At 45.4% G+C, this 24784-nt stretch overlaps 1 protein-coding gene across 4 annotated transcripts; it reads right to left on the reverse strand.

Moving 5' to 3' along the window:
• Positions 1–6102: 6102 nt before the first annotated feature.
• Positions 6103–19784, reverse strand: Lsm6 (LSM6 homolog, U6 small nuclear RNA and mRNA degradation associated). 4 transcript variants are annotated; one of them, XM_048333592.1, is made up of 5 exons: positions 19724–19784; positions 16744–16840; positions 10635–10738; positions 8254–8367; positions 6107–6363 (listed from the first exon to the last, which is right to left on the reverse strand). In XM_048333592.1, the coding sequence occupies exons 3-5, from the start codon at positions 10726–10728 to the stop codon at positions 6329–6331; spliced, it is 243 nt and encodes an 80-aa protein (XP_048189549.1). In that variant the 5' UTR covers positions 10729–10738; positions 16744–16840; positions 19724–19784; the 3' UTR covers positions 6107–6328. The 4 variants fall into 4 exon arrangements, with proteins under 4 accessions (XP_048189551.1, XP_048189550.1, XP_048189549.1 ...); XM_048333591.1 differs by having other exon boundaries at positions 19689–19784; XM_048333594.1 differs by lacking the exon at positions 16744–16840 and having other exon boundaries at positions 6103–6363; positions 19724–19778.
• Between the last annotated feature and the right edge of the window lie 5000 nt (positions 19785–24784).

Genomic DNA, 24784 nt, shown 5'->3' on the forward strand with positions numbered 1-24784 from the left:
ATGAATATTAAACAAATTGAATGTGTGTCAGCTATTGTCACCATTATTTAGAACTCATGAAAGACCTCTTGCTTTCTCTTTGCAGGTTGTATGCAGGTTAAAACTTTATATAAAGGTAACTAAAATTTGGAAGTATTTACCACAAGAGATTTATTTCCCTACACTTATATCCCTACTTTCATAAAGGTTGGGCTTTATGTCTGACTCTATGGGACAGTAGGAGAGCACAAAGGGTTGGTGTCGGCCTATTGATCTGCTCTGCCACCCTGACTACAGCAATAACAAACCAGCGTCGGCAGCAGCCTCTTGAATGTGGAGGACACCATGGGACCTTTTTCTTCCTGTGAGTGGGAGGAGGAGGAGGAGAGAAACTTGGTTTATGGATGCAGTGCTAACAGGGGGAATCAAAGGAGCCCAGCACGTAAGCACCTGACCGAATGGCACGGCCCAGTTACCAGGTGACCTGGGGCAAACCCACTTAACCTCTTTGCTTCAGGTTTCCCCATCTGGAACAAAAGGTTCAGTGACCATGCGGGGAGCGCATGATCAGCTCAGAGGCTAACGAGCTCAAGATGGCGTGCATACGTGTGTGTGTGTGTGTGTGTGTGTGTGTGTGTGCGTGTGTGTAAGGAGTGCGGGAGTGGTCCTGTAAGGCTCCTGACCTCCCTCCACTGTGGAGAAACTACCTCAGACGTGCAAAAGGAATAAAGAAGGGGCAAGAAGCTCGATCACAGTTAGAAAAGAGAAAAAACAACAAGCGAGGGCAGAAGGTGAACCTGCCGGCCCATCTTTGAGCTAGAGCAGCACATTCACTTTCCCCGTATAGACACTTGGGTTTTGAGTACAAAGCTACAATGTTAGCCACGGAAGCCTAAGGTAAAGGCTAGAGCTTTGATGGTATAGGCCCCCTACCTCTCAAGCATTTCCCCGAGTGCCTGTGGTTCTGCTGTAATCAAGGGCCCTGTGGTCATCTCTCTACAGTACAGGGAGAGCGCGTAGTTGTTTGGATTGAGATGTTTACCGGGTCAGTGCATTTTCTGAATTATAGAACTAGAAGAACTGGGGACTAGGGCTGGGACGTAGCTCAGTGGCAAAGAGCTTGCCTAGCAAGTGCAACATCCTGGGTTCGATCACCAGTACCAAAAATAAAAATAACTGGGGACTTTTAACTTGGAGCAACCAAACCAACCTTTCCACATGGAGCTTCTCTGGACTAAAAAGGGATTAAGACAAAGGAGCACCGATCCATTGACTCCGGTTTTAATAAAACAAAGAATCTTCAGTGCAACCAAGGTGTGAGGTTTTACGCTTCAGTATGCTTTACAAAGCAGTTTTAAAGACATCTATAATGCAAAAGATAAAGATGGTTAATTCTGTCAACCTGGCTAGGCCATAGTACCCAGCAGTCTACCCAAACATTATCCTGAATTTCGCTGTGAATATTTTCTATAAGAGATTTAACAGTTAAGAAGTAAAACTGAGTAGAGGCTGGGAATGTGGCTTAGTGGTAGAGTGCATGCATGAAGCCCTGGGTTTGATTCCTCAGTACCGTAAGGTTTGCTGGAAAGGAAAGGAAACCCAGCACATGGCTCAGGCAGAAAGGAGTTTATTGAGGGAAAAGCAAACTGCCAGCCCACACAAGATGGAGGTGCGGGAGACAGAGGGGAAGGAAGAAGAGAAAAAGAGGTCAAGAGGGCTGGGAATATGGCCTAGGGGTAACATGCTCCTCTCGAAAAAGAGGTCAAGAGAGAAAAGGAAAGAGGAGACTGCGGAGCCTGATTATATAGGGAAGGGCGGAAGGTGCGTCCAAATGGATTGGATGTGACCTCAGAGAAGAGGTAACCGCCTCCAGGTGTGCCAGTTACCTAGGTAACACAGGTACTGGGCACAGACTTAAACAGGTGGGGGGCATCTGCATGGAGCCCTCCCAGGGATAGACCTTACAAGTACCACCTAAACAGAAAAAGCCAGAAGTGGCTTTGTAGCTCAAGTGTTAGAGTGCTAGCCTTGAGCAAAAAGAAGCCAGGGACAGTGCTCAGGCCCCAAGTTCAGAACTGGAAAAAAAAAAAACAGTACACTAAGTAAAGCAGATCCCATCCCCTTCCCTTGAGAATGGGCTTAATCCAATCAGTTGAAGACTTTAAGTAAAAGACATAATCCTCCTCAGGAAGACAGTCTTCTTGCACTGCAACCTTCCCAGCCTCCCGACCTCCCCTGCAGAGGTTGGAGTGGACATTCCTCCACTCCCGTGAGTCAATCCCTTGGTACGCCTTCTCTCCCTTCCTCCATCCCACCAGTCCGTGATGAATAACCACGCAGATGTTGCAGTGTTGATCAGTGTTTCTGGTTTTCCTCTGCTATCTCCGCTTCTGTGAAATGATCACCATTTCCCAGAAAACCATGGCCACGGAAGTTGCTTTGGAAAGTCATAGGAAGTGGAAGTGACCGGTGTCACGTCTAAGTGAAGGCACTGACCGGAGCGAGTGGGTTCACGCCTTTGCCGCCTCCCTTGCCCCGGGCCCCTGGTGACCCCAAGAGCGGGGGGTCACCTCCTAGCCTCCGAGCGAGGAGAGCGTGGTGGAGAATCACTTGTTTCAAACCACTGAGATTTGGAGATTGTCTAGAATACATCACTTGGGGAAAACATTGCCTGGTATCCTAGCAACATCTCCTCAACTGTACACGTTACAAATTCTTAACGCTTCCCCCACAGCCACGAGATCAGGGACTGCTACCGGGCATAAGACACTGAATCGTTATTTAGCATGCTGCACATACACGGTGATAATAAAAGTATTTCTAAAATTGGCTGATAGGACCTTGTCCCACACTGACCTATCTTTTGATCCAATTATAGGTATATTTTGCCAAACTTGCCAGTTCCTATTCAATTATGAAGCTTAGAATAAATTTGGGCTGGGACATTTTTGTAAAGTAGTCCTTGAAAACTAGTTTATCCCAAAGGCACCAAGGTTGTGTGGTTTTACAAAATCCTAGAATCTGTCTATCATTCTCTCTGTTGGAACTCTCAGACGAAGAAAATCCTTCAATACTGCAGATGGATCAAAACTAGTATCCATAAGATATAAAAAAAAAATATCCATTATGGTTTTAGTTAAAAACCACAGCAAACGTAGCTTTTGCCGAGTAGAAATGATATGGGAGGCTGGCATACAGGGGCGATGGAGAAACATGAAGATGGAAATCATCAGGATTTCAAAGTTACCCAGTCCCGTTTATCTGGAATCTCGAAACATGACGACTACGGAGACGATCAAATCCATCCATACGTTGCCAGCCAAGCCTGTGAGCACGCCCCCATTGCTCCTGGAGGCATTGCCCTTCCATCCTTGGTCAGACAGCATTCAATTTCCTGCTCACAGCTGTCATTCGACAGACGGTGGACTGACTTCTGCCACCTCTTTCTCAACCCCCTGTACCCTGGCCACCTCCCTCATCTGCTCATAGCACGAAGCAGGTGGAGAGAAAGAGCAAGCGTCAGGGCTATCTCTGTGCATACCTGCAGTCCGACCCTGGCTTCGGGGTAAGGAGGGTAACCAGGCCCCAGTGTAGAGTCAGGCTCGGTAGCCATGAACCGGCACAACAGGCAGAAGTAAAGCCCTTGTTGGATATTCAGACTCTAGAGACATCATGGCAGACCCTGCAGAGTCTCCTGAACAAGGTCTGGGAGCAAACTGCTCTGAGTGTCTCCCTTTCACCTATGATTTCTTTTTGTGCAGAAAGACAACACGATGACTAAGGGCATTTGGCTGGGAACGGCAAGGTCACAGCAGACTAGGATCTGCCCCAACCCAAAAGCAAGCCAGCACTCAGGAGGATCATTTGCTCTGAGGACAAAGGTCTGTGAGAGCTGGGCCAGTGTGCACGGTAAGGAAGCAGCCCGGATCCTCAGGCCTGGGAGACTGCAGGTCACCAGAGAGTCAGTGATTATCAAAGGCAACTTTCCACAGAGGCTGAGTCTGTTCCTAAGCAGCAGATAAATACAGCCCCCAGGGTGAGAAGCCTTACACAGACCAAGTGGGGGGGGGGGGGATGTAGGGGCCATGGTTTCCTACCTTGAGGAAATCCCACAGGCATTTGTTTCTGTCACATAATTCACAACTCCTACCATGCTACACATTGCCTTGAACAAGCTCACGCAAGCCATCTCTCAGTAGCATTCTCTCCCTGAATGCTGAGAACATGAAAACCAGACCACATGTCTGCCATCTGTATTTGTAGTTGTCAACAGTTCTGTTTGGGGATAAACAGTTTGGAAGTAAGAAGCAATTCCACTTGTTGGAAGATTAGCTGAGGAACAGCCCAAAGACCAAAACAAGAATGTGAAGTCAGATAGTCTGAAAAATCAAGCACAATTCTGTCTCCCCGCTAAACATGGTTTTGTCACAGCCCAGAAAGAGCGGGACAGTCAGGGTTTGTGGGAGCACAACAGGGACAATGTATCTACCCAAGTGAAAAACCCTTCAACCTAGAACAAAGGTCTGCTACGACGCAATAGGAATTCATTCACGGATCTCCAGACAACTAAGACACAAGTGACCTGAGCAGTTCCAAAGTGCTTCCGGGCTTGTATGTGAAGGGAAACACGGGACAAGGCGTGCTGGCTCAAGTGCACAATGCAGTGCTCAGTGCCATAAAAATGGTGGTGTTTCCCAAAGTCGAGCTTGAGTAAAAGTAGGTGTGTGGACGGAAATGCTACTCGCAGAGCTATGAAAGCTGGCAAGAGGAAAACGAAGACTCATACACGGAAGGGAGGTCAGGGAAGAAGCTGGCAAACTGAGGCTGCCAGACTGGCAGAGAAGATGGCACTGCTGTAAGGGAGCCGAGGACGCGGTAACCAGGCAGCGCCTCACGCTCTGCAGAACGAGGAGCACGTGCCCGCCCAGCGCGGAGGGACATCTACTTTCTGCCTAAAAGAAGCCGTTCATAAAAGAGCCAACTGGTGGTTTGTACGCACACACTGGGCCCTTTCCAAGCCCCCGTCAACAAGTGATAAATTATCGAAGCATAGCATAAAGCTTGTTATTTACAGTGTGCACAGTCAAACCTTGTGAAACAGTTCTGGTCACCTTTCCCAATGTATTAAAAAAAAGTCATTGTTTCCAACTCCGCTCTGATCTTTAACCTAAAGCACAAATGGCACTCAGCTCTTCGGCAGGAATCGGCAGGACCTGCTCCTCTCGGTTCCCGCCCAGCTCCCAAATCCTTACTTAGCCAGCCGCCGTGTGGAATCCCCTCCCAGCTCCTCAGCCAGGGCTCCTGCTGGGTGGGGTTCGGGGAGGAAGCTGACACAAAGGTCCACACGACCTTCCAGCACCCGTTCAATACAGTGCCCAGGCATGGTCGCTCCTGGTCACTGTGCGTAAGTGTTCAAAGAAAGCATTAATCAACAGCGTAAGCCCTCCCAACAACAGCCATGTACCAGAGAAGCTGCCTCATGCCAAGAAAGCCCCGGTGGCTCCTCTCCTGGGCCATGTCTCACTTGAACACCGATTCCGAAGGGCTTCCCCAGAGCCATTGGCAGAGAGGAAGTAGGAGGAACCCTGTGCAATCCCAGCTTCGCCACAGGAGCCTGACCGCTTTGGATTCTGGGCTTGGATGGCATCTGCTGCCGCAGCGGCACATTTCCTCTCTCGGGTGAACATACTGAGAGGTGGCGAGCCACACCCAGGCTCTTAAATGGGACTGAGAATATGATCATTTAACTGCACAGGCACGGCAGGGGGGCCGGGATGGGGGAAGGTTTCTACACCAAACTGAACTAGGCTGTCCTCTAGAATGTCAACCCCAACTCAACTAAGCCCTTTGTGGAAGCACCACCCTTAGGTCCTAATTCTGCGTAGTGAGTGAACCGGCACCAAGCTCCTGACCTGATGGCCGAGTACGCACGCGCACGTGCCACAGTGAGTGGGGGGGTCCGGGAGGAGGCGGGGAGAGAGCAGGCTGGACAGTCTTACCTATGTGTCCACGTCACTTTCGTCTGCTCAGGAAGTCAGGCAAATCTAAGGAAATGACACCACTTGAACTTCAAGCTAAATAATCTTGGAGGGAGAAATCGGTTTTGGTATTTCTTTTAATTCTTTTTAGCATTTTGTATACTGACACACATGTAAAAAAAAATGAAACTTAAATGAATAATTCTTTACAAGTCAATCATAATTTTATATATCTTTCTCATATGTCAGGGAAAAAATTACCAACTGTTATGAAAACTGGACAAACTATATCACAAAAGAACCCCACAAAATAGAAAAACATTTCATATAAATTACATCTAAATATGAAATGAACTGCTTCCTGGGTGCCTTCACATTCTTCTCTTCTGGGTGCTGATGTACAACACTGAAAAGACAAAAATAAATGTTAGGTGTCATAGCAACACGTTTTAAATGCACAAGGGTTTGACTGACAACTCTGCACATGAAAAAAGGATCCTCACACCATGGAATTAATGTGGGAGCTACTAAAAGGCTACTTTTATGCATCTTGTCCTTGGTTTCATGTCTCATGACAGCATCTAATCTTATCTATGCATCTGGCTGTCTTTACAGGTTGTGAGAAGGAACTCAAATAAAAGCAAAGCATCCGAAGTCTAAGAATGCTTTATAATGAAGTGTGCAATAATTAATCTTCTAAAGAAATGTCAGTAAACCTATCAGGCTAAATTTCAGATCAAGAATAAATAAGTAGTATGCTTCCTTTGACCTCCCTAGCATAAACTCCAAACTTACTATTGACCTTTTTAATTTCCACCGAAGAAAACACATCTTTTTAAAAGTAAGCTATCCAAGTCCTTTAAGTTCCTCCCAGTGCCAGCCTTCAGAGCTTCCCCAAGTTTTGCTTAGCTAAGACTACCAAACTGAATTCAGTAGGAGATGTGGCACGTGAAAATAAGGGAAAATGGAGTGCCTGGATCACCTGTCAAGCTTTCGGCAGAGGCGTAGCCCCTTCCTATGTGCAGACAGTTTCATTCAAGTGAACATCAAGAGACAGCACACAGAACCCAGCATCAATGAACCAAGTAAGTCAAGATCCTCGCTAAGAGCACACCAGTGAATCTGGGAGTCTAGGAGGAGTCCTGACCATAGCTTACAAAAGGCTGTGTGGAAGGGACTCCTCACAGAGCAAGTGAAGCTGCCCCACCCCACCCCCCCAAACGCCATAGTCCCACATACAATGGGCATAAGAAAGGGCAGGGCCATCCCTTGCCTGGAGACTTATCAGCTTAGTAAAAGGGGAAAGTTAAATTAGAAAAATGCAAAAGACAGGAGAAGAAATTCCATTAAAAAGCAAGCAAACATGTATGTGAGTAGTCTTTATATCTAGTTCATAGCAAAGAGGCCCAACTGTTAAGGTACTGAGGATCCTCTTAATCAGAAGTAGAGCGCTCAATATAAAATCTGAACTCAAGAATACCAGAGCTCCATTTGCATGGGATATAGGACCTAAAGAAAATGGGATTAGCCAAGTGTAATCGCTGTAATTTTGAAGTCTTCCTCTTCTTGCTAAATAGTCATAAAATGTGGGGCGTGGTAGTGAATATCTGTAATCTAGCATTTGAGTTTGAGGCCAGCCTGGACTATTTAATAAAACTATGCCTCACCCCGCTCCGAGTTCAAATATGATTTTACTAATAATATGTGCTTTAAAATGAAGTGACTTTAAAAAAAAACAATAATCATAAATAGTAATGTAGTAGGTCTCAAGAAACTGTATAACTTCAGAGCTGTATTTCCTATAGTTCCATTTGTCAAATTAAAGGGTACATATTTCCACAAAACTAACTACTGAACAAAAAAATGACAAAAATGATTAGCTAAATGCCAAATTATATCAACTAAAATCCCCAACGTAATAGTAGGGAAGTGGCACCCATTCTTATAGCCCTGATTTCCAGATTATGAGATACAGGAGTAGATGGTAGGGGAATATAATAAGTGACATTTAAGAGAACAAAGTTCTGGATCAACTTCAAACGCCTATCAGCAAAAACAGCAAAGAAGAGAATTTCTAGTTGCTAAGTTCCACAAAAAAAAAAAATCCATTTTGATCTGAAACAAACACAGGTGCACTGAAGATCTGAGATATAAGCATTTAAAAACAAAAACCAAAAACAGCTAAAACTGAACTTTTAAATTATCTAGAAAGCCCTTTGCTGCTCCTGATTATAAACAAACCAAAAAAAAAGGCTTATTCTGAACACTGTCCAACGGCAGAGTGAAGAAATATTACCGTTGTTTCCTCGGATAAATGCGTCCCCGTATTTGTTCTTCAGCTGTCCATTTACATATTCTTCTGTCTGCTCCAGGGCTATGTTCATGTAGCCATCCAGGCAAGCCAGGACCCCTGGAGCAAGAGTCAGTCAAAAACAAGGCCCACAAAGTCAGTCGGTGTTGGACATTACAGGATAGAGCTTAGAACTGACTATTTATTCATTACCCTTAGATGCGTAAGATAAAAACAGCCTTAGGCACAAGAGGAGTGCTCACTTGGTGCGAATTGGAATGAGGCTAGGAGGGCCAAACAATGAGAACAGCCAGCCCCCACTACCACAGCCCCAGCCCCAAACTACCCTCTCCTCTCCTCCCTAGTACGCATGATGGCCACCACAGCAACTTTTAAAGCCTTCACGGGAGAAAAAGCTGAGGAGGATCCCAAGGAAAATGCCATTCTTTGGCAGCTAACAACAGGAGCAGGCAATTACGCGTGGACAAACGAGCCTCCATTCCAGCGGCACTTCTTACTTTGGCCACTAAGTGAAATGCGGACCTGGCAGATTTACTTCACTCTTTCACAGCATCTACTGAAGCAGATGAATGTTCTCTGGGGTTAAGAGGAAGTCTCCACAATCTGTTAAAATAATACAAGAGGAGACAGCAGGTGCTCCTGAAAGAACATCTCAAAGCTGTGACTCACAGGGAAGCGCAGCTTGAGAATGCAAGGCGACATATTGCATTCTAACACATCCTATTCTGTTTTGTTACAGTTATAATATTTTCAAATCAAAACTAATAGAGAAAAATGGCTAAAAACATTCCAGAGAGCTTTCAAGGAAACAATGTGAGTGAATCATTGCAATTGTGTTAGGATGGTACAGACTGCAAAAAATGTGACCAGACTGTTTTTTCAAGAAATGAAAGCTTCTAATTCTCAGCCTCTAGTTTAGTGGCATTTTCTAATGTGCACACAGGGAGTGAGTGTGTGTGTGTTTAAAAGCCTGTACTACAGACTCAATTTGATTAACTGAGTCAAGAGTTTCATTTAAAGTCTTAACGTCATTAATATGCTCCTCACTCTCTGCTTCTGCTCCCATTATCCTCTAAACAAAAAAAGTTTCTTTTCAAAATCGTGGGTGTGTAATGAGAGCATAAGACAGTAACCTAACGGAACTCTGAGCTGTAAATTTAAAAGAATCAGAATGGGCGACATGCTATCAACAATTGTACCTTAGTAAAAGAAAGCTAAAGACACACTTTACAGTTTCTTTCCTGTTTGGGCTATCTTACATCTAGCCCACAATTATAAACTATCAAGAACTTTCTAAGATATCACATGTAAATTATGTATAACAATGAGTTGAAAAACATCTATTCTCATGGAAAAGTTTAAAAAAAAATCTGCTTAGAGGATAAAGTGATAACTTCCTTCCTTCTCCAAGTGATAAATTACTCCAGTGACTGAAAGCAAGGAACTTCCTTCAAAGTGAAAGAGCAATCACCAGCTCAACAGCTGTTCTTGTAAAAAAAAAAAAAAAAAGATGTTGCTTTAACCACAATGCAAGTTCATTCTTTTAATAAGATTCCCTCACAACATTTTAACAGTTCATCAAAGGAGAAAAATTATGCATGAAAATATGTTCAACCTCATCACTAAACAAAGAAAGTAATATAAAGGCTGCGGAGAATATGGAAGACAAATCTGAGACCCACTGGTGGGCCACTTGGCACATAAAGAGATCTTCATCTTAGCCCAGGAGATTCATCCTAACAAGAATCTTGGACTGATGCTCAAGATAGATGATGATGTGTAGAAGGAAGAAAAAGAAAAGATCATCATCGCCAATTATTTATTAAAGAGACCAAGAAAAGGCTACAAAACTTTGCTCCTGAATTAGTTATCTCTATCTGTGAAAGCCTGCATAATTGAATGAATCTTTCTTCTGGAAGATGATGGAATTAATAACTTTAAAAAGGGCATTTGGCATGAGGAGCTGAACTGTAGGCATCTCTGGAAGCCCCCATGTTTCAGGTGGGAAGGTCACACTGTAAGATGACACAGAGTTAAAGAGCTGCTAGCCAGCCTCAAATACATTGCCTACACTGTGTGGCCATGCCAAAGCGTTCTTTGGTGTTCAGCTACTGGTGCCTGAGGTGACCAGGAACCAGTCCCTAGCCACTACTGGGAATTCAGGTTTGGACGATCTCAGAACAGACAGAAGCACATATCTTCTGCTGTCACAAGTTTCTTTTGAAAAGGAACCATCTGAGAGGTCAAGGGAAACTAACAACCAATGCACCTTTTGGTCTACCGTGTACATTCCAGAGGCTAATAAAAATCAGTAGGTCACATTCACTTATTTAGTTATCAGTGCAGGTAAAACATGAAAATATTACCTCGATAATCTACTCCAGAATTTAATTTTACTACAACTGGCCGTCCGATGATTTGCTTTAAGAAGTCACTAGGGGTTTGCTTCCGTAGACTCATTTTAACAATCCTGATCAAAAAGATGAAAGGAAGTGATAAACATAAAGGCAAAAGTTAATTATTCAATAAGAACAACAACCAACCCTTGGGCCCTTAACATATTTACAAGAAATCAAGTATCCAAGAGCTGTACACAGAGACTCACTAATATTATTCCACAACCGTATCATAGCTAACATGCTGTCAGGGCCAGACTGAGACAAAGAAGCAGACACTACCCTAAGCACTTTACAGCCCATGGTAGAGCCTCGTTAGAGCTGTGTTTACACACAAGTACTCGCAGCCACGAGTCGCTGCTGTGTACACACAGGCAGGGCACTGGTCACAGCACCTCTACCTGTTAGTCAACTCTTGTTCTGTGCGGACAGCTCTATGGACACTATGAGCTATGAGTCATCACGTTTAATCTTTACAGAAGGCTGGGGCCCTGACTTTCCCATTTTGGCTGATTCCAAACAGCCTTCCAGTCCAACATTAGAAGGAACAGGCACACTTAGGAATAACTGACGTCCAAACATTACCTCTGGAAATAACATGATCACAACCAAGAGCTAATGTCTGAGTCTACTACAGGACATCCAAAAGCTGCGCTGGACATGTGGGTTGAAGCCCCTTTGTACAACTACTGACTGATATACTGACTACTGTAGAGACTGACTGAAGTGCTAGCTCAAGTGGTGGAACATCAGCTGAGCAAGAGCACACCCTGTGTTCCAGCCCCAGAGTCAGGAAAAAAAAAAAAAGTCAGAAAAGTTGGCCATTGCTCGTTTCAAAACCTATCATATTATACAACTACTATGTCTCTAAAACATTTCAGCATAAATAGAACATTCATCATTTAAGCAGAGTAAAGAGACTTTGGAAATTAGATTTTACTCAGTAAAATTCAGTATCACTGCTATTGCGTAGGCTTTAAAAATTAATGCTGACAAAACATTTGAAGAACTCTTCCCCCCAAGAATTCAAGTTTGTTTTTTGGTTTCAATCAACATCACTATGAAAGACTGCTTTGTTAACGATGCTAACAATCTGAATCCGGGTTCAGGATAACTGAGGATGTTCTGAAGGTCAATCTGTGCACGCTGAGCACTTTGGGTAGGCTGTAATTCTAGGTGACTGGTTTTTCAGATGCGTCAGGTACACACTGTGTCAAGAAACTTTACAACACTGTGTCAAGAAACTTTACAACATGTCACATCATTAGTTCGGCCTTAGGATCTTGGAAACTAGAAGAATTTTTAAACTTTAAGGGACATGAATAAATAAAAGGAATCATAATGTAAGAAGAAACATTTTCCATAACATAGAGAAGTCGACATTCTAGGTTAAAATACAAATTTCAGAAACTGTCATTGAAACCATCCACAGCTCCTACACAAAAGGCTTTAATGATGCTTTTAGAATATTAACTGATTCTTTTTCTCAGCAAATTTTAACTTTTCCACTGGCAACTGCCAGCTCTTTTTTTTTTTTTTTTTTTAGTTCCAGTCTCAACAGATAACTAAAATTACAACTACCATTCATCAGAGACTCAGACCACACAGTAATTTTATTTATGCTGTTTTGAGTATAAAGAGAAAAATGGCAAAGTAAATACTGTCAGATTTGGTCTCTTTTAATGAATTGAGTAAAAACAAACAGATCTTGCTCATCCATAAACCACCTTATTTATGCCTCACATAAGGCTGTTTTGTGTCTGGCCACTTGTAGAGAAAGGCCTCCTGGATTTTAGGATTACCTCCTATGGCCCAAGCCAAATCCTGCTATGCCAGTCTCTTATGAACCAAGTCAAGAAGGAACTAGCTGTTTACTCTGAAACAAAACAAAATCCCAAAACGAATATACCTACTAACAAAAAACACCTATGATAATGCGCTGAGATGTGAAAATCTAGATCACAGTAATAACTATAAAGATTAGCTACTTTAATTATTAGTAATTTAACTTTATTCTAGAATATTCACAGTTTAGGCTAAAATAAAGTAAAAAGTTAGGAGGCTTAAAGCTAATGATAGAAGGAAAATAAACGTAGACTATCAGCTGTTTGACAGCATTTGTTACTTGGGTGATAAGAACATCTTTTCAAAAGCACAATCACATTCTCCCAAGTGTGCCAAAGATTGAGCTCCGGACTCCTCTTCCTCTTCCTGAAGGCAAGCCACACGCCAGCATTTCATGGAGCACCTACTACATGTCTGACACTCAGACTGAGTATGCGGCACACACAGCCCTGGGAGTTTACACTCCAGAGGGCTTGAAATACACAGCACTGGCAGCAATGGGAAATGTGACCAAGGCCGTGTGCATAGAAGTAGGGATAGAGAAGAGCGGAGAGAGATGGAGAAGAGGATGTCTGGAGGGGACACCTGAGCAAGGTTTGAAGCAAAAGGGTCTACCAAGCTGCACAGAGCAGAGCGTTTCAGCAACGGCACAGTACTGTGTGTTTGAGAAGGCAAAATCTCCGCCAGCTGAGAGGAGCCAGCCACCCGCATGGGCCGGTTTCCCCACGTGGAGTCATTTGGGCCACTTAGAGATACTCTTCAGCAGTGCTGGGCTAGGCCAAGGAACCAGCCCGCACAACCAAGGGCGTTCTAATGAGCTGGCGAGTTGAGGAAATGTCATTGCTGGGGACAGGAAGCCGGGAAGGGCAGGAGGAGAGGCAGGCCCGATCCACTTAGCACTGGGTGTATTTAATAGTTACCAAACCTCATCACAATCTACTTTCTGTAGTCTCTCCTTTCCTATCCGTATCCTCCCTTCCTAACACTCTCAAAAAGAAAAAAAAAGAAAAAGATCTCTCAAGACATCATAAGCATGAACATGAACATGAAAGACGGGGCTAGTGACAAACTTCTCCAGAGCAGCTCCATCCCACTGATCTCCTGGGAAAACATTTGAGAGTGACTCAGCCTTCACATTAGTCTTCATTAGGCTTGCGGGTCCTCCCTGTTACCTAATGACTTGCCCATAAATCCACTTTGTATGAATCAATTGGTCTTGACACCACAATTTTTCCTATCACTTGGCTCAAGTAATTCTAGGTTTTCATCCTTTTAATTGGATAAGGCAGAAGGAACGGTTTTGACAATTTCTGAAGCAAGAGGTACGTCTTGATCGGGAAGTAAGTAAACAGGAAGGAGAAAAAAAAAAGCTCCCTTTGTAGGGCCACGTTGGCAAAACTTCTCTCTTCAAAACTGCCACATATTCATCCTCTCTGACTGCGGTCCCTCCCCCAGCTCCTCAGGTTTGTTTAAACAGCGTATTTTCATAAATGGCTACCAAGTCAAAGGAGGTACCTTTTCTGTCAGAGACTGCTGCAGTCTAGTAGGAACTACCCTGCAGAGATTTGTTGTTTTTTAGTTACTCGGGGAACAAGTTTTATTCATCCAAAGATGTGCCACAGCAAGGCTGGCCGCACATTCAATGCGCATGGCGGCCGGTGAGGTGGAACGCAGAGCCCAAGCCCTTTCAAACACCGTCCACTTGACTTTTAAAATCCATCCAGGTTCCTGTCAAAGCTGGGGAACACATGAGGAGACAAGAAGGGACTGGAGGAAATTGGTACCAGGGGCAAACTAACGAGAACACAATAGTGTAAGTTAGACTGCAAACAAATATGATAGGGAAGGGGAAAGAAATACACTGGATAGGACTGAGTTTACCATATATGTATATATATATATATTTTTTTTTTAACCTATGTTTACCTATTCCCAGCAGTTTAGTTAAGAAAGTGAAAAGCAGCTAGGTGCTGGTGGCTCACGCCTATAATCCTCCCTATTCACGAGGCTGAGATCTGAGGATCGTGGTTCAAAGCCAGTCCAAGCAGAAAAGTCTGTGGCTCTGTGGCTCAAGGGGTAGAGGACTGGCCTTGAGCTAAAGAGTACAAGCCCTACGACCAACAAAAACAAAACAAGGGGCTGGGGATATGGCCTAGTGGCAAGAGTGCCTGCCTCGTATACACGAGGCCCTAGGTTCGATTCCCCAGCACCACATATACAGAAAACCGCCAGAAGCGGTGCTGTGGCTCAAGCGGCAGAGTGCTAGCCTTGAGCGAGAAGAAGCCAGGGACGGTGCTCAGGCCCTGAGTCCAAGGCCCAAGACTGGCAAAAAAAAAAAAAAACACAAAAAAAAACAAAACAAAACAAAACAAAACAAAACAAAGTGCAAAGCAAAAAGGTGCAAGGAGCGTTACAACCAAAGTAAATGCAGCTCCAGAGTAAGCCATCAGGAGTTGAAACACTAACAGGAAATAGCTCCCTGAGACAGGAGAGGGCCTTGCTGTCCGGAAAGCTTCTACCACTCCCTCCAAACCTCTTCCCTCTCCAAAGGCCAAAAGAATCCACTCAGAACACAACCTGCCACTCCCAATCAGTCTTTTCAGACCAATTTGTCATTTTTTTTTCCATTTGTCAACCATTCTCCCGCAGTAGATCCTAATTTATTCCCAGTGCCTGTCTGTGGGAGAGACGGTCAAGACTAATGCCAAGCAAAATGCCTGTCCCAACTCCAGCCTGCAGATCCAGGCACGCACTTCACCAGCTACTAACCTATAACGCATCTACTGTGACCACCAAATGGAAAGAGAAGGGACAAAGAAAAGTTTCTGTGCTGCTTAAGAAAATGAGCAGCACTGGGCACCAATGTAATCTTGTAATCCCAGCTGCTTAGGAGGCTGAAATTAGGAGATCTGTGGCTAGAGGCCAGCTCCGCACACACACACCAGACCCCAGTCTCAATCTAGCTGAGCAAACCCTAGACACAAAGGAGTCTAAGACTAAGACAGCCAGCCCAGGCAGAAGAAAGGCAGCGAGACTCCACCTCAATGGAAGAAGCTGGGTGTGGTGGTACAGCAATGACAGGGCGCCTAAAATAGGAGGTTCATGGCCCAGACGTGTGACCAGGAAAGGAACAAGATCCTATTTCAAAGATAACCACTGCAACAAGGCTAAAGGCATGGCTCAGCAATTGAGCACCTGCCTAGCAGACACAAGGACAAGTTCTAACCTCAGTACCACACGCACGCTCACACACACACACACACACACACACACACACACATTTAAATACCCAACTCTACGGAAATGCTCGTTAAATGCTTATTCTCAGGCCCACACAGGTCCCAGATAATTCCTCTAAGTGGTTTGCACTAGGGGTGATTTTTGTGGCCTACTCTTGGGACACCTGGAAACATGAATCGTCATGACAGGAGGGTGTGCTACAAGCAACGAGTGGACAGAGGCCAGAGATGCTGAACATTTACAATGTTCAGCACAGGCCTCTGCAACAAAGGACTCAAACATCTAGTTAAGGATTTCAACATAGGTTCAGAAACCTTGCAAGTAAGCCCTTAAAAAAAGCCAAGGAGCCATTGTTTTTTGGTCTCCAATTTTTAAGGTGCAGCAAATGAGAACCAATTGCTACGTTTCATTAGATAGTGAATTATACATTACAATCAGCTCCACCCATCAGTAAATTTCACACCAATCATGAATCAGAAACGCATCGAATTTTTTTCTTGTCCTCAATTCCTAAACAATACTCTATTACAACTATGTACAGTGGCTACATTTTATTTGGAATTAATTTTAAGTAATTTAGAGATGACTTTTAGTGTACATGGGAGGATATGGGAAGTTCATATACAAATCTACATATCTATGTAAGAAAATCCATGGATTCTGGGAGTGAGGCGGGGATCCTGGAGCCACTTCTGAGATGGAGGGACAGGTGTGTAGCTTATTAGTAATATTTTATCCCAGCACAAAGAGAATCTGGAAGCTGCTGTCAAAATTTTGAAGGGGATGCAGTTCTAAATAATACAACTCTAGGTGTGAACATCCGAAAGTTACTTTTCTATTTTTCAGGCTTTCAGGTTCATCAAATGATTAAATACTTTTAGTGTGATTATAAAAGAAGAGAATGCGCTAAATATTATAGAAATCTTGGAAAACTCTAGCACCTAGTAGGCTACAGTTCATTGAGAGAACACCTAATGGATGGGTGGGTACTCACTTGGAAAGCAGGAAACCTGAGTTCTAATCCCAGCTCAGCTACTTATTTAGCTGTGTGACTTAAGTCATCAATTCATCTCTCCTGGCCCCAGATTCATCTGCAAAATAAGGGAGTGAAGCTGGGTGACCACTGAAGTCTCTTTCTACACTAGCATTCAGGTAGCTTATGCAATAACCCCAATGACACACACACACACACACACACACACACACACACACACACACACACACACACACACACACACACACACACACACACACACACACACACACACCCCTACCTGAAGATTCTGCACAAAACTTAAACAGGCAGAATTGCCAGACACCACCATCAAAAAGAATAATAATGCTAGGGTTTGAGGGACACCACAGGAATCCCAGAGTTCAGGAGAACAATGAATTTGAGATCAGCCTGGGCTACTTAGCAACATCCTGTCTCAACAAAACAAAATGCTGCTGCTAAGACCACTACCAAAGAGAAGGCATGTTTTGCTATGGTGATACCTTAGAAATGTATTAGGAACTACCTAACTTTTGGCCAAAGGGGCAGTCATACATGAATGATACAAATAACTACAAACTTACTTTAAAAAATTGGCAACATATATGAAGACTTTAAAAGCAACTTACTAGCTCAACTAATTATTTCACTTCTGAAAACAAGTGCAATCTCAAACACAGAGAAAGATGTTCATCATCTGCTGAAGTGAAAAAAAGAAAAAAAGAGACACAAATGTCTTACAGTCAAGGAAACAGCTAGTAGAATAATTTATGGGACCCGTTAAAGAAAAAAAAATTCAAATGGTATTTAGGAACCATTAAACTACATTTACCATTAAGCCATTAAAAAACGGAGTCTGCTAAAGTAGAAGCTGGCACACACAAGAGGAAAAGACTGGAGTCAAAAGGGTTCCATCAAGTATCATTTTCTTCACTAAGCCTTCTGCATTCCCAATTTTTCTACCACAGTCATGTATTGGTTCCTAAAGTGTGTGTCATTAAATCATGCATCATCCGGATGTGTGTGTGTGGCACGTGCGTCTCACTAGCCGAATCTTGAATTATCCAGATCCTAGGCCTCAGGGTGTGTATGTCTCACTATTGAATCTTGCAGTGGCCGGATCCTGGGCAGTGCTGGGTGTGTGTTGTATTGGGTGTGTGTGTGCATCTCACTATAGAATCTTGCAGCGGCTGGATCCTGGGCAGTGCTGGGTGTGCAGTGTGTTGGGTGTATGTGTGTGTATCTCACTATTGAATCTGCAGCAGCCAGATCCTGGGCAGTGCTGGGTGTGTGTTGTGTTGGGTGTGTGTGTGTATGTGTGTGTGTCACTACTAAATCTTGCAGCGGCTGGATCCTGGGCAGTGCTGGGTGTGTGTTGTGTTGGGTGTGTGTGTGTGTGTGCATCTCACTATTGAATCTTGCAGCGGCCGGATCCTGGGCAGTGCTGGGTGTGCGGTGTGTTGGGTGTGTGCGTGTGTGTATGTGTGTGTATCTCACTACTGAATCTTGCAGCGGCCGGATCCTGGGCAGTGCTGGGTGTGCGGTGTGTTGGGTGTGTGTGTGTGTGTATCTCACTACTGAATCTTGCAGCGGCCGGATCCTGGGCAGTGCTGGGTGAGCGGTGTGTTGTGTGTGTGTGTGTGTGTGTATGCATCTCACTATTGAATCTTGCAGCGGCCGGATCCTGGGCAGTGCTGGGTGAGCGGTGTGTTGTGTGTGTGTGTGTGTGCATCTCACTATAGAATCTTGCAGCAGCCGGATCCTGGGCAGTGCTGGGTGTGCGGTGTGTTGGGTGTGTGTGTGTGTGTGTGTGTATGTATCTCACTATTGAATCTTGCAGCGGCCGGATCCTGGGCAGTGCTGGGTGAGCGGTGTGTTGTGTGTGTGTGTGTGTGTGTGCATCTCACTATAGAATCTTGCAGCGGCCGGATCCTGGGCAGTGCTGGGTGTGCGGTGTGTTGGGTGTGTGTGTGTGTGTGTGTATGTATCTCACTATTGAATCTTGCAGCGGCCGGATCCTGGGCAGTGCTGGGTGTGCGGTGTGTTGGGTGTGTGTGTGTGTGCATCTCACTATTGAATCTTGCAGCAGCCGGATCCTGGGCAGTGCTGGGTGTGCGGTGTGTTGGGTGTGTGTGTGTGTGTGTGTGTGTATCTCACTATTGAATCTTGCAGCGGCCGGATCCTGGGCAGTGCTGGGTGAGCGGTGTGTTGTGTGTGTGTGTGTGTGTGTGTGTATGCATCTCACTATTGAATCTTGCAGCGGCCGGATCCTGGGCAGTGCTGGGTGAGCGGTGTGTTGGGGGGAGAGGGGTGCATCTCACTACTGAATCCTGCAGCGGCCGGCCGGGTCCGACACCCCCAAACAGCGGGTTCCCGCCCTGCGCGTGCGCACGCGGGCTCTCCGGGCCGTCCGCATTTTACTTGTCTTCCACTGGTCACTCGGCAAACCCGGCGAGGGCCTAGGGGACGGCGCGCCGCCCGCCCGCCCGCCCGCCCGCCCGCGGGGGTCCCGGCCCGGCCCCTCGGCCGGCGGGCGGGCGGGCCCAGCTCCACACTCCGGGGTCCCGCAGCCCCGGTGGGCGGGCGGGCGCGCGAGGCCGGGCCCGGTGCGAGTCCGCTTTCCCGCCAAACCCCGGGTTGGCGTCGGGGTCCTGCAGGGCGCACGCCGGCCCCCGGGAGCCGCCCCGGAAGTCACCTCCGAGCGCCCGCGCGGCCGAGGCGCCTCCCACCGGGGGGAACCCCGGCCACTGCGGGCGGGCGGCGAGGGGGGAAACGCGGGGCCCGGCCCGGCCCTCCGCGGCCCGGCGGCGGCTCACCCGCACCCCCCCCCCCCACACCCCCGGCCCCGCCGCCGCCGCCGCCGCCGTGCACTCCGGGGCCTGCAGCGCCGCGCGCGCGCCTCAGCCCGCCCCGCCCCGTCCGCGCGGCCGCCGGCCTCGCCTCACCTCCCCGCCCGGATCCGAACCCGCACCTCCGGCACCTCCGGCGCCTCCGCGTCCCACGCTCCGAAAGCCGACGGCGCGCGCGGGCGGCGGGCGGCGAGTGCCCGCCCGCCAGCCAATCAGCGGCGCCCTCCGGTACGGCGGCCCGCGAGGGCCAATACGGTGCGGCCGCTGCGCTGCGCGCGCGCTCCCGGGCGCGGGGGCGCCTGGAAACCGCCGCGAGCCGGGGCCTGCCCTCCACCCCCCCCCACCCCCCCACTGCGGTGCGCGGAGCGGGACCCGGGTGTCACCGACCGAGCGCCGCGGGCCCGGCTGATGGGGAGAGCGGAGCCCAGGACGGGGCTTCGGAGCCCACGCGGGACAGACGGCCCCGGTCACCGAGACGCTTCCTCCCTCGGGGAGACGTCGGAGCCGCCCCCCCCCCCCCCGGTCCCGGCCCTGGCTCGGTGCTGTGGATGGTCAGGGGAATGCGCGCCTCACGGAGGGGTTTCCCGGGCTTTGACCCGGAGCCTGGTTGCCTGGGCGGAGCCCTGGCCTTGCCTGTGGCCGGGAAGGGAGAGCAGGGCCCCGGGCCTGCGGGCCCCGGGTCAGGCCCCAGCCACGCGTCCCCAGGGGGACCCCAGCCCCACCAGTGACTTGAGCCACCAAGCCCATAGATCCACATCTGTCTATCTACATCTACATCTATATCTATATACATCTGTAGATCCACATCTACATCTGTGTTTCTACATCTATATATCTACATCTATATCTATATACATCTATATATTTACATCTACATCTATATCTACATCTATATATCCACATCTACATCTATAGATCTACATCTTATCTACATCTATATCTATATATCTATATCTACGTCTATATACATCTGCATCTATACATCTATATCTGTACATGTACATCTATATATCTACATGTACATCTATATATCTACAACTATATATCCACATCTACATCTATATATCTACATCTACATCTATATATCTACATCTGTATATCCACATCTACATCTATATATCTACATCTACACTTATATCTACATCTACATCTATATATCTACATCTGTATAGCTACATCTATATCTATATATCTACATCTACATCTATATATCTACTTTTATATATCTACATCTATATATCTACATCTATGTATGTACATATACATACACATATATAAATGCACTGTCCCCAGAAACCCCTCAGCAGCTTAGACTTGGCCATTAGTGACTCAGATAACAGTGCCATAATGTCCTTTGTGTATTTTCCAGAACCTTATTATACAAAGAAAACATGTGCAACCTTTTCTTGTTGTTGTTGTTGTTTTCCTGAATGCAAGTTTAAAACTAGTCTTCAAACCCCTGAACACCACCATCGTTTAGTAAGGAGCCGTGAAACCCTACGAGTAATTTGGCAAAGTGCAGTTTGCTGAACAGAGTTTGGCTGTTCCTGTGTAATGAACCTATACTGGCAGGTTCCGGTGGAACACCCCACAGCTTACATTCGAGTTTGCATTTGAGGTTGCGCAGATGTGCATGGTGGTAACACGCATCCACAATGATAGTATGATAGTATCAGACAGATGGTTGGACAGCCCCTCGAATCCTATGTGCTCCATCTGCTTGTCTTCTTCCCCAAACCCATGCTTCATGCATGATCTATTTTTTTGTTTGTTTGTTTTTGGGTCTCCGTGGGTTTGCCTTTTCCAGAATGCCATAGAGTCGTAGTCCTCCGGCATGTAGTCCTGTCAGATTGGCTTCTTTCATTTAGAGTACACGTTTCTCCAGGTCTTTTCGTGGCATAGCTCATTTCTTTTTAAGTGCTGAGTAATATTCTGTATGTGTGTGACATCGTTTATTTGTTCTTCACTTGCTAGAAGGTGTCTTTGTGCATCCAAGTTTGAGCCATTAAGAACAAGTTGATATAAATAGCTAGATGTAGGGTTTTTTTGTGTGTGTGATGAATTGGGTTCTCAACTCATTTGAGCAGAGAGTAAGGAGTTTATGTGGTGGAAGTGGGTTGAGCTTTGTAAGAAGCTCTGAGCTCAATTCCAGTGTGGCTTCTCCATGTTGCGTGCCCACTGGCGATGAGTGAAGTTCTGTCACTGCATGTCCTCGCCAACCGCTGATGGGTGCAGTGGTTTGGGTTTGGGTCATGTTTGGAGTCTCGTTTTGTAACGTAAAATCCCTCCTGTCAGGTGTTGTGGGGCATCTTCTCAGATGTTCATTTCCATCAGTTTGTCTTCATTGGGAGTGTGTCTATTCACTTCTCTGACCCATTTTTGAATCAGGTTGTTTTGTCTTCTTGTTGAGTTTTAAGTTCTCTTTATATGTTGGATAACGGTCTTTTATCAGATATGTCTTGTTGCAAATTTTCCTTTTGAAAAATACTTTTAATTTTTTTTTTTTTTTGGCCAGTCCTGGGCCTTGGACTCAGGGCCTGAGCACTGTCCCTGGCTTCTTCCCGCTCAAGGCTAGCACTCTGCCACTTGAGCCACAGCGCCACTTCTGGCCGTTTTCTGTATATGTGGTGCTGGGGAATCGAACCTAGGGCCTCGTGTATCCGAGGCAGGCACTCTTGCCACTAGGCTATATCCCCAGCCCCTGAAAAATACTTTTAATTTTTAAAAAAAAAATTTGTTGTAAAGGTGACCCAAGGAGTTACAGTTTGCATATGTCAGGTAATGAGTACATTTGGGGGGGACAGTGTCACCCCTCCACTCCCTCTCCCAGTTTTTCCCTCCCACCCCCCCACAAGTTGTATAATTCATTTTCAATGGAGTGTCCAGTGAGCACCAATGCTGCATTTGCTCACCTTCTGTGGCTCCATTTCTGTGCCTCCCCTTACGCTCCCAAAGACAGATAAACGAACAAACAGAGCATGAGGAAAAGAAAACAAAAGCAGCGAGCATTTCAAATATTTATCTTCTTACCTTCTCTTTCTCTGAAGGCTGGTGTTCTTCAGTCAAACTCTGGTGTAGAACCGCCAAGGCCAACGCTTTCCATTTCATTGTTTGCTCTGTACTTCTGCAGAGTTTTGCGCCTATGACTTTGATAAGTTGTATCCTTCAATGTTGCATGTACCTAAGAGGTGATATCATTTCTGGCCTCTTTTTTTTTTTTTTTTTTTTTTTGGTAGCACTGGAGTTTGAACTCAGGGCCTCGTGCTTGCCGCAAAGGTACTCTACCATTGTGCCATATCCTAGCCCTGGTTATTTTTTTGGAGACTCACATTTGTGTGTAGGCAAGCCTTGCTCATGATCCTTCTGTTTAATGCTTCCCACAAGCTGGAATGCTAGGCACACACCACCACACCCAGCTTTTTATTGCTTAAGATTGGGTCTTGTGAACTATTTTTTGTTCCTGGCTGGCCTTCCCTGTGCTCCCCTGGATCTTAGCCTCCCAAGTAACTAGGATTAAGGCATGAGCCACATCTATGTGGACTCGTATATGGTTTATCTTATAAAACACTAAAGAAGTCTGTGAACATCTGGATGATTAGATGATGGGGTGATACGTACAAACATGGAATTAGACCGCCCAACACCCTCTCATGTAGATTTGAATAGCTAACATGAGTGTTGGGCTTCTAAGAAACTTTCTGGTTCTGTCTGAGTGCTTCATTGACTGGTCTGATGTAAGGGCATGCGTCCAGATGTGTCCTAGGCATTTAGGATGCAAAATAAATGCACCTAAGTCATACACCTCTAGATGAAGATACGAGGGGCCACTATTATTGACCATCCATCATGGGTGCAACATTTATTTGTGAACAAGGTTGAATAACTTGTCTAGCAAGCTCCGAGTTCAAATCCAGTACTGCCCCCTCCCACTCCCAAATGTCTGTTAGTGAAAATGAGATGAAAGACATTTGGTCGCTGTTGAATCGCCTTCGAGAAGCAATGTGAGTTTAGTAACAGCAAATATTTCTGGAAATACAGAATGTCTTTGTTTACCTCATGCAAAAAGAGGTTTATATTCTACATCATGGGTACTTGGCTTTAGGTATAATTTTTGAGATGGTTATGTAAGTGTCCAGACTTAATTTGGGCACCATTTGAGGATGACTTGAATTTCAAAGGAGATAGGCTCAGGGACTTCGCCCCCGCCGCACCCCCCCCCCGCCATGAGGAAAATCTCCAAAATCTGTGATGCGTCACTCAGTACAGTGAGCTCCACGAACCAGCTTCTCACCACTGGGCGGGGCGGTGGAATCAGCATGAAGCTGCCCTTGTATTTTAATCAAGATGAACTTGAAAGGTGAACATTATAAGTGGGAGAAATTATTTATAATTTGGTAATAAAAGTTTATGTCTAACATTCCAAATTTCATACATCTGCGGTGTGCCGGCCCTGAGATATAAAACAATTGAAGTTGCCTTTACATTTGGCCTTATATGAAAGGTCATAAATTAGAATGATAGTGTTCGTCCTCTTTCCTAGCTCAGAAAATTTCCATATTAACATCTTCACCTCGAACATAAATGGTTACCCAGCTACAAAGCAAAGAGTTGTATTGGCCTTCGTGAATTATAGTTTATGATGGAAATCTGTGGTACATAGATAGCATGCTATTCAGTTTGCAATGGAGCTTACCTATTGCAATGAAGCTAATTCTACTGCTAATTAAAACTGTGTGACAAATTTAAATAAAATACAGTATATAAAATTTAGAAATATTTTAGTATCAAATGATTGTCAAGGTATGGGCTTCTTTTAACTCTTTAAGTACATTTCTATATCCCCAAGGGTTTTGCCCTGCTAGAATACCTCTACCAAGTTTATTTAAAAATAAACTAGCTTTTAGTTTCCAAAATGTTTCCTTCTAATGTGGTTTAAACTGATAATGTAATTTTTAAATCTTTTTTACTACAGAAAGAAACCACACAACTCATTTTATTATGGCATATAATAACTAAATTCATTCCAAAATATTGATGAATTGGACCAGTACTTTATGTTTAGACTTTTCAGAAAATGTTTATAGCAAGAAACAGATGTACTTAATTTTCCAGGGTGGAATATCAAATCCATATGCTTTTTTGGTGTAGGGCCTTTTCACCACTCTATTAGTATAGTTAACAAAAAACAAACC

This window comes from Perognathus longimembris, chromosome 24 (assembly GCF_023159225.1).
Source record: "Perognathus longimembris pacificus isolate PPM17 chromosome 24, ASM2315922v1, whole genome shotgun sequence".
Classification (NCBI taxonomy): domain Eukaryota; kingdom Metazoa; phylum Chordata; class Mammalia; order Rodentia; family Heteromyidae; genus Perognathus; species Perognathus longimembris.

What these genes read in the sequence shown, in the direction of transcription:
- Lsm6 (XM_048333594.1), bottom strand. Translation starts at nt 10,728, where the DNA reads ATGAGTCTACGGAAGCAAACCCCTAGTGACTTCTTAAAGCAAATCATC. An exon ending in TTCTGGAGTAGATTATCGAG is followed by an intron (nt 8,368 to 10,634) that starts GTAATATTTTCA and finishes CTCTTGCTCCAG; the next exon opens with GGGTCCTGGCTTGCCTGGAT. An exon ending in ATTTATCCGAGGAAACAACG is followed by an intron (nt 6,364 to 8,253) that starts GTAATATTTCTT and finishes TTGTCTTTTCAG; the next exon opens with TGTTGTACATCAGCACCCAG.